This window comes from Lytechinus pictus, chromosome 5 (assembly GCF_037042905.1).
Source record: "Lytechinus pictus isolate F3 Inbred chromosome 5, Lp3.0, whole genome shotgun sequence".
NCBI lineage: Eukaryota > Metazoa > Echinodermata > Echinoidea > Temnopleuroida > Toxopneustidae > Lytechinus > Lytechinus pictus.
In genome coordinates this window covers 18,065,527-18,074,400 of record NC_087249.1, presented here as the reverse complement: position 1 = coordinate 18,074,400, position 8,874 = coordinate 18,065,527, and the positions used below count along the sequence as shown (strand labels likewise).

Below are 8,874 nucleotides of genomic sequence, written 5' to 3'. Positions count from 1 at the left end.
GACATGCTACCTGTTATGTAATCATTATGGCAACAATTCAGAACACATGACTATGATGGCATGGGTGTTTAATAATAAGGCACACTTGGTTCTTATTTTTGGTGTTAAGTTCAAAGAGTAGGGTGTAATTTTGACACCTCAGGATGTGGTCCTCTGGGGACACTAACTGGGGTCAGCTGCTTGAACACCCCAGTTTCTTGTTTAATGTAAAGCCACCAAACACCTTACCTTAACAATTCGGGTGTATAATGTGGGCGTCAAGTTGTCTGCGGGGGAGGGAGGGGGTTGGGGTGTTTTCCGCTCTCTTTTCATTTGAGAAACATAACCCTCAAAACATACAAACTCGGAGTTGAATGATTATAGTTCAATCAAGTCCGCTCTGTTGGGGATTCAAACAAAAAAAGCGACAATATCAAGTGGCCTGATCAGAGGCGCAGGCGAGACAGAGAAATCGGGGAAAATATTGGCCGTGCGGGAGAAGAAAATCAAATTATCTGTGATTGTTTGCAGGTAAGCACTCATGGAAGGAACATGGGTACCGTATGATGTTGATCTGGTTACATGGTCTCGAGGATAACCCTATTAAGGAACTCTACGAAGGGCTTACCAACATAGACTGCAATAAATTGGCTGGTAAGTAAAAACACCTTTTTATTTTCAGATGTGGCAGTGTGGGCAGGGGCGTATCAAGGGGGGTGTGGGGAAGGGGAGAAAGTGTCTCTGGAACGCGAAAAAAAAAATGGAAAGGAAAGGAATCAGAAGATAAAGGAAGACGGACCCCGTCCCCCAAAAATGTTAAGAAATAAAAAGATAAAACATTAAAAATTTAAACAATTAAATAAAGAAATGAAATAAGTGAATAAGTGAATGGATAAATAAATTAACAAATAAATAAATATGTAAGTTAATATAAAAATAGATAAATAAATATATGGGTGAATAAATAAATTAATTAATTAACGAATATTTCAAAAAAGGAAAAGGAAAATACTAGAAAATGTGATCTTATGAACAAGATGCAACAGACAACGGACGACAAAAGTTTTAACGGATGATTTTTCAAAAATAAAAAATGGGGCTCAGATTTCAAAGCCCTGAATCCATCGTGCGTCGCGGAACGAGCAATAAAAGGGAGCACAATCATTTCCAACTCGTCTAATGCCAATTCGTCCAATTGCCAACTCGTCTACTACCATTTGGTCCATCATCAGTTTGTCTACTCACCACATGGTCTACTTTCATTTAGTCTAATGTCATTCCGTCTAATGACCAGTTGGTCCAATACCATTTAATCTGATTAAACTAAAGTGTTTATTGTGCAAAATGAATGAAAACAAGAAATGGGTATTACACCAACTGGTTATTAGACGAAATGGTAATAGACGAAATGATGATTAGACGAAGTGATGATCGGACCAAATGGTTATTGGACCAAAATGGTTGTTAGCGAAATGTTGATGGACGGAATGGCACTAGACTAAATGAAGGTAGACCGTGTGGTGACTGGACGAGTTGGCAGTGGACGAATTGGCAATTTACCATTTAGACTACAAGAGCAATCAAAGGGTGAACGAATCGTTGAAGTAACTGCGAATGGGGATATTATCATGCAATAGGAAGCCGTTTTTCTATGCCTTGTTTGTATATTCCTTCAACAATAGCTTTTACAAAAGTATTTCCGTATACTTTCGATACAGCTGTTCATAATCCTAATGTGGCATTGAAGATTAGCGTTAATCCCTTGCTCTGATCACGCGAATAAATTATCAATCTTTATCTTTTTACTGATATTCCTATAATGTGAATATAATAAAATCCATATTTTTACATGACTCTGTGATAAATTGAACAAGTTTGATGACCTGTATATTCACACAAAGGTCATACCAATAATATGGATTTCCCCTTTTAACCCTAATTCTCCCGGGGGGGGGGGGGCATAATGGCCCCCCCCCCCATGACAATTTTCGCGATATATCTGCTGTGCAAATTTTTTTGACCACGCCGCTCACTAAGTGCATGTCAGACCCAAAATTGCTCATAAACGTGATTTCATGTACAAATCCAATGCAAATTGTGTATTTAGCCAAAATTCATAAATGTATCATTATTTCTACTTTTACTGATTAAACTGAATTAATTTTGCCTTGTTTATGATCAGAACTAAGTCTGGAATGATTTCCATTGAAAAAACAATAAAAAACAAAAAGTAAAAAAACAAAGAAATACATAAGAAATTCATAAAACAATAAAATACATAAGAAATTGATTTCCGAACCAAAGTTTTTTTAATTGCGATTGTTAAGATTGCTACAAAGAATTTTTTACCAAAAATTAGCATTCTAGGAGCTTTATTTAGTGAATTATAGCAAAAAGTTTGATTTATGCATAAATTAGCATAATTAATTCATATAAAATAAAATCTCATTATTTTGGAAAATTTTACCATACAGCCTTGTAGATTACATCGCACACTACCAGTGTGCAAATTTTTGCGTCGCTCGCGCAATCGGCGGCCGAGATCTTAAGGGGGGGCCATAATGCCCCCCCCCCCGGATTGACAAGAATCAAAATACCCCGGGAGATTGAGGGTTAAACGGAATATTCATTTTCCATTTGACAAAAGTATCACGTTTTCTACATTCCACTTCCGATTCATACCGTTTGGGTGAAAAGTAACGTAATTAATCAACATACTAGCCAACCTGGAAGAATGCAAGAGCGGCAGACTTAGCGAGGGAGCGGAGTGACCGAGCGGGGGGAGGGTCTGGGAGCTCCCAAGGCCAGAGACATTTCAAATTTTGAAATCGATTTGACACATTTTTTCAAAGCACTTTCAGATCTGAGTTTGATGTGATATTTTAATCATGATCATACCCCCAACTGATAAATGGTGCATATTTCTGGCAGGCATTTGTAACAATATTTTGTTAGAGTAAATCAGATTGATCAGTCGAACAGTCGTTTATCGAAATACAAACTATTACTTTTTGTTTAGCAGAAAATACATCTTTTTATATTTTATTATTTATTCGAACATTAAAAAAAAAATTATTGATGCTATTAAATCTAACAAGAATTTTGTCAACTAAAATCAATATCAGTCGTATGTCAAGTTTGATATCGATATTTTGAACTGACAAAGTCTCAAGCGAAGTGCCACTATTTGTCATGCTGGTATTTACTCTCAGTGAAAGCAAAATAGAAAAAAGTATATAAATTTATTATGATTCAAAGTGGAAACACGGAGTGAATAACAATCTTAAAGGTAAAATCCACCCCAACAAAAGGTTGATTTAAACAAAAAGAGGAAAATCAAACAAGCGTGCCCCCGCCACGCCCGACACACCCCGTTAGGTTATTGTACAAATTAGGGAAGCGCAGTGATACATGCTGCACGCGTATCGTATATGACGATCTAAAGTAGATCTTAAAAGAGTTTTGTAATAATGAGTGAAAAAATATTTTGGCTATCAGATATTTGAAAAGCGGTAGCTTCTATTTAAAAGAGAGTAAAGGAGGTAGTCAAAATGCTTGAAAATTGGCAGACTACCGCCAAAAGTGGTAGAGTTGGCAACTATGAATCAGGCGATTCATCATGGATGATGTTTTAGAAAATAAAAATGGGCATTGTATTCCGATTTAATGATAATAAAAAGTTCACAAGAAAAAAAAAATAAAACGTAGACGTATTTGAAAAACTGCACATTTAATAATGAGGTCTTTGTCAAGAACACACAACTAATATCCCGAAAGAGTATTTTCTGGCAAATAATCTAATTCCATTCTTAATGTGGTATATGTTTACACCTCCGTAAAAACAATTCGTTATAATAAAGCGTATAGCATAGAAATCATTTGGGTTGTAATACTCTTTCACGACATTTATCAATTATGAGATCATCACGATTTTTTTGGCATTAAATTGACAATATTTCTCCCTACTGAACTCAACAGTGTGTGCCACAGTGTGTTCATAGTGTGGGACACAATGTGAAATAAACTTCACACTGTTAACTATTAGCATTTCAACAGTATGAATCTCCATCATAGTCCACTATGTGAACACACTGTGATCACTCATATAGTGTCCATAGTGTGGAATTGTCTTCACATTGTTAAATTTGAGCATGCATTTCAATAGTGTGAATAAGGTCTACACACAGTCCACTATGGGAACACACTTCCGGGTGTCTACAGTCAGGACAGTGTGAAATGAACTTCACACTGTTAAATTTGAACATTTACACAGTGTGAATCCCATCTCCACACAATCCAATATGTGAACACACTGCCGTGTGTCCACAGTCGGAACAGTGTGCATGACAGTGTGGAATGAACTTCACACTGTTAAATTTGAGCATTAACAGTGGGAATCACATTTCCACACACCCCCTATTTTGATCACAATGTGAACACACTTTGAACACACTGTGTGACACTTCAATCTTTCTAGCATCATTATTCCTGTTCTTTTATGGAATGACCAAAATTACCCCGGTATTTTGCAGATAATTGCAATCGCACAGACATACACGTACGCCATGTACACGCTGCGTTATTTTGCTCCTCAAATAAAGCTCTCCTTTCCCTAAACACCACAATTGGACTAGATAATACTTTTCCAAAACTAAATTGATGTGTATGAACCCGCGATAGATTATTCTGTGTCACCCTGAAAATGGGCATATCGAGACCGTTGGCCCAGAAATGTCAGGTATAGCCTGATAACGTTAAAAAAAACAAATTAATTACAGCAAAAGATTGGCCGAATGGGTACGTTATGAGATACTCCTCAGCGAGCTGATTTTAAGTGTGTCCCGGGAGTGTGTCATGCTCCCTTTCTATAGATCCGCATTTCCCTGGATATGATACTTTAAATTAAATAGCTATGTTTCGGAAAGTAAGGGGGCGAGGGGGGGGGGGCTGTTGGTCGGCAGATGATTGGAAATCTCAATTGAATTTATGTGTGTATCACAAAACTAAATAAAAGGACACTTATCTTCTTTGCTATCATTTCGGAAGTGGGTTTCATAAACGGGGTCGCGCTCTTTGCAATATCGGTTAATAAGGAAACAAAGAGAGCACGATGTTGTTTCAAGACTAGATTCTTTGCCGAATATTGGCGTACGTGAGGGGTAAGGGGGGGGGGGGTAGAAGCTACGAATATGAAAAGTTATATAAGTTTCTCATACCCTCAGAAAAAAAGAAGCAGCATTTGACAGTGAATCTTATTCTCGTTGCAGGTGTTTAAAAAAGCCAAACAAAATGATACTGATATCAATGGAAATGAAAATAGATAATTGTGACAGTAATAATTTGAAATGCATCACACTTAGAAATATAAATCAATTATTTATTTTTGCACAATTTCAATCACGATTACTTGCAACATACAGTCACAATTTTCTAAGCTTTTTTTGTAAACAGGATATTGGTTGTAATTTTCTGCTCATTTGTCTGTATATTGGCCTACATAAAGGATTGTAAAATTAAACAGCTCTACGAAACAAGCAAGGACAATGTTAACAAAAATACTTTTCTTGTAAATTACACACTCTTGAATAAAATATTGTGATATCAGGTGCTAAAAGGCCAATTACTTTTCTTTACATAATGACCAATTTTAACTGATGAAAATTCCCAACGAGTTATGACAAATATCAAAATTAACATTCAAGTTAAATGATTCCTAACAATAACAATCAGCATTTGAATATTTTCACTTTTTTAAGTTATATGATAGAAAATGACTGAGAAACCATTTCGTTGTTCCATATTCCAGGTAATGCGTGAAGAAGGCATGCACATCTTTACGATCAGCTCTTCAGAACCCTGGGCAAATAAAGTCGCCAGGCCAAATTGGAATGACAAATATGATCTGATGTCACCGACAATCTTTCAAATTGGCTTGCTTTATCAATCACCATCCTTTCAAGACATACATAGGGCCTATATTGCATAAACGGTTGAACGGCCTCGACCCAAAAATGTCAAATTTATTTTATATGTAATAAACGTCATACGCTTTTATTGCATTTTTCGCTTTATGTTTCTTTTCTTTTTCTTTGCAACTTTTCAGAACAAATTCGGGCCAAGGAGAATAAAAGAGCAGAGGCAAATGGATCCAATTGTGTGCTTTCTTGACCACTCAATGAAGGACATTTTCTGATTTCATTGTGGCGCCCGGGTTATCATAATTGTGATCTTTGGTGTCAAATGAACATCTTACTGATGAAAAAAACTGGAGGCGAATGTCAGCAGAAAAGTTGATTAGATGAGGTTCTTTACCCAGATATTTCAAGGAAGTGGGAGCTTCGAGAGAGGCATGTTGAACGGTACATCCAATACAATACACCAACTACCATGACTCCTGGCAAGCATTCGTGAAATCATCATGTTCGTCATGATTTCCGAAGAGAGGTTGGTGTTTGGAAAGAATGGTGAATTTAATCGATTAAAAAAGGATACATACTGTATACATTAATATTCACCTGAATGTGATATCGCATGTGAATAATGCAGTATTAGGGGCCTTAGAAAAGTAATGCATTTAACTCACAGTATTGTGTCAGAATGTCAACCGTTATTCATTTTAATATTTAATTGCTGATTACGCATATATATCTATTTAGGTATTTCTAGAAGTATAGAGTAAAGTTATGCTTGTTCACTAGTTATGTACTCTAAAAAGTTAAGTAGGGCCTACTAAATCAGAACTTTAGGGGTTCATTTAGTGACTGCACTTCCAGGTGTTGATTTGATTTGCAGCACCGCGGGTGCTAAAACAGCATGTGACGTGCTATATTTCAACGCCCAAGGTGCTGTTTTAGAACCTCAAGTGCTGAAAATCACCAACGGACGTGCAGTCAAGATATACGAGTTCCTTAAGATGATGAATTAGCACTTTTTTAAAAGAGTGTATGCAAACAAAAGAAAGATATGTGAAGTTTGGGTCGATAGCCTGAGACAAAAGTGGTCCTCAATATAAAAGAAGGAATCTGTCTCTTCAGAATCCAGTGGGAAATCAATCTTTCTGTGCAGATCCACCATGACGACCGTCTCTTTCTTTTATTACGTCACTATCCAAGAGGAAGGCGCGGATTGAGTTGCACAATCTTATTAGACGACCCCTGAAGATGTGGCGCAACGTGCATACAGAAAGCGCCATATTCTCAAAACACTGGGTCCTTGTTCATATTCAAAGGTGAATCAGATACCATATTGTAACCGACCTCTCGACAAATATGAATAATTCAATTCCAAAATTTCCAAACGGTTCTAAATCCAGTTTTTTCACGCTTAAAAAGGAAGTGTAACAATTGTTTATATCTTCAGCGGAGTAGGAAACACTAGATTGAGTTAATATAACATAATTATTTATTCAACATTTAGTCAAATAATTTACTCTAAGACAGGTAGATACTTAAGGAGAACAATAGGTGTGGTTTGGAGAAAGAAAGAAAAAATAAGCTACATTGAGCTCGGGAATGGAAAGGAGGGGGAGGGGGCTTCAAGATGTACCAAAGATTTAAATTAACCCAAGAACATTTTCTACGTGTAGGCATATACGTATAAATTAAATTCATTTTACTCCTCCCATGCTAGTCGTCAGAACTTTCAAGTCCATTTACTCACCCAAATGTCTGAAAGGTAACATAAAACAAGCCCTATATACAGTCTTTTCAGTTTACCACAACCTCCTCGAAAAAAGTATTAGAAATCATATCGTGCTCTTTATTGCTGTATGATATATAAGCAATATAAAATTAGACAAAATAAACGATATATCTTAACGATGAAATGGTATGTAAGACGCAATATCACCTTTACTTGCCCTGTTTATTGTGGAGGGGGGGGGTGTAAAGGAACAATTCTGTTAACGAGACGGCAAAATTGCTCGTGGTTACAAAATGTGCGTTATTGAGAGTGGGGTCAGTAAAGCATGTCATTCTGTCTTACATCTAGTCAAATAAATCGGTCACTTTTGTAGATTACAAGCTTGGCGCCAATTTAAAAAAAAACAGGCCTACAGCTAGGAATTCCTACCTCGAATACTTGTTTGTGTATTCTTTATTGCCGGATATATATATATATTCAAAATGTCTATTTATTTGTGATGTTATTTGCCTGAAAGTGACATAATAACAAAGAGGTAATCCTGGGCGAATATATTTGAAATTATTGATCTGTATAGCATGTAGCTTACAAAATGATATTATTTTTATTTATGTTATTTTTAACGAAATTTCGAGTGAAGTAATCACATCAATAAAATATTACCAGTGTGCGCCCGGCTGACGGTAATTGTGCATGTTGTGTTTTTTATTTGACGAGTGAATTTTTAGTACTGATTGGATTATATGATATATAATTATGATATGTATGATTCTGTGCAATACCAGTGCCAATTTCTGTTTGCGTAACCATGCACTGTAAAAAATATTTGGTAAAATTTTAACCACCATGAGGGTAATTATGTGTCCAACCAATTTGGGGCAGCATTTTACCCAATGTGGGAAGCAAATTGTCCAGTAATGTTAAAAAATAAGCAGCAATTACTTTAGAATGGGCAAAATTTTCATCACACTGGATAAAATAGATGCCCATAACAAATGCCCAATGTTTGTTGGACACATAATTACCCCCATGGAGCACTTTTACCAATTATTTTTTAGAGTGTGGTAATGTTATTTCTTAATTGCACTTTTCAAAAAAATGTATCATAAAATTCTTTAAATCAATGTAACCATCGCCGCGAGTGATATGATATTTTTGAAAATGCTATTTCATCATAATGATAGAGTACTTTTTATGTTACCTATTTCTAAGAACGGAAAACAACTCGTTTTAAATATTTTGACTGATTCCCCA

The 8,874-nt window shown here is 36.0% G+C and overlaps 1 protein-coding gene across 1 annotated transcript in view; it reads left to right on the top strand.

Annotated features, from left to right (window-relative positions):
• The window catches only part of LOC129262332 (ankyrin repeat and death domain-containing protein 1A-like), a 46,269-nt gene extending 37,962 nt beyond the window's left edge, over nt 1-8,307 (top strand). The window contains exons 15-16 of the mRNA XM_064099939.1: nt 511-633; nt 6,083-8,307. Coding sequence (XP_063956009.1) covers nt 511-633; nt 6,083-6,147 — 188 coding nt within the window. The 3' untranslated portion in view covers nt 6,148-8,307. The remainder of the gene's footprint in view (nt 1-510; nt 634-6,082) is intronic.
• Nucleotides 8,308-8,874: the final 567 nt, after the last annotated feature.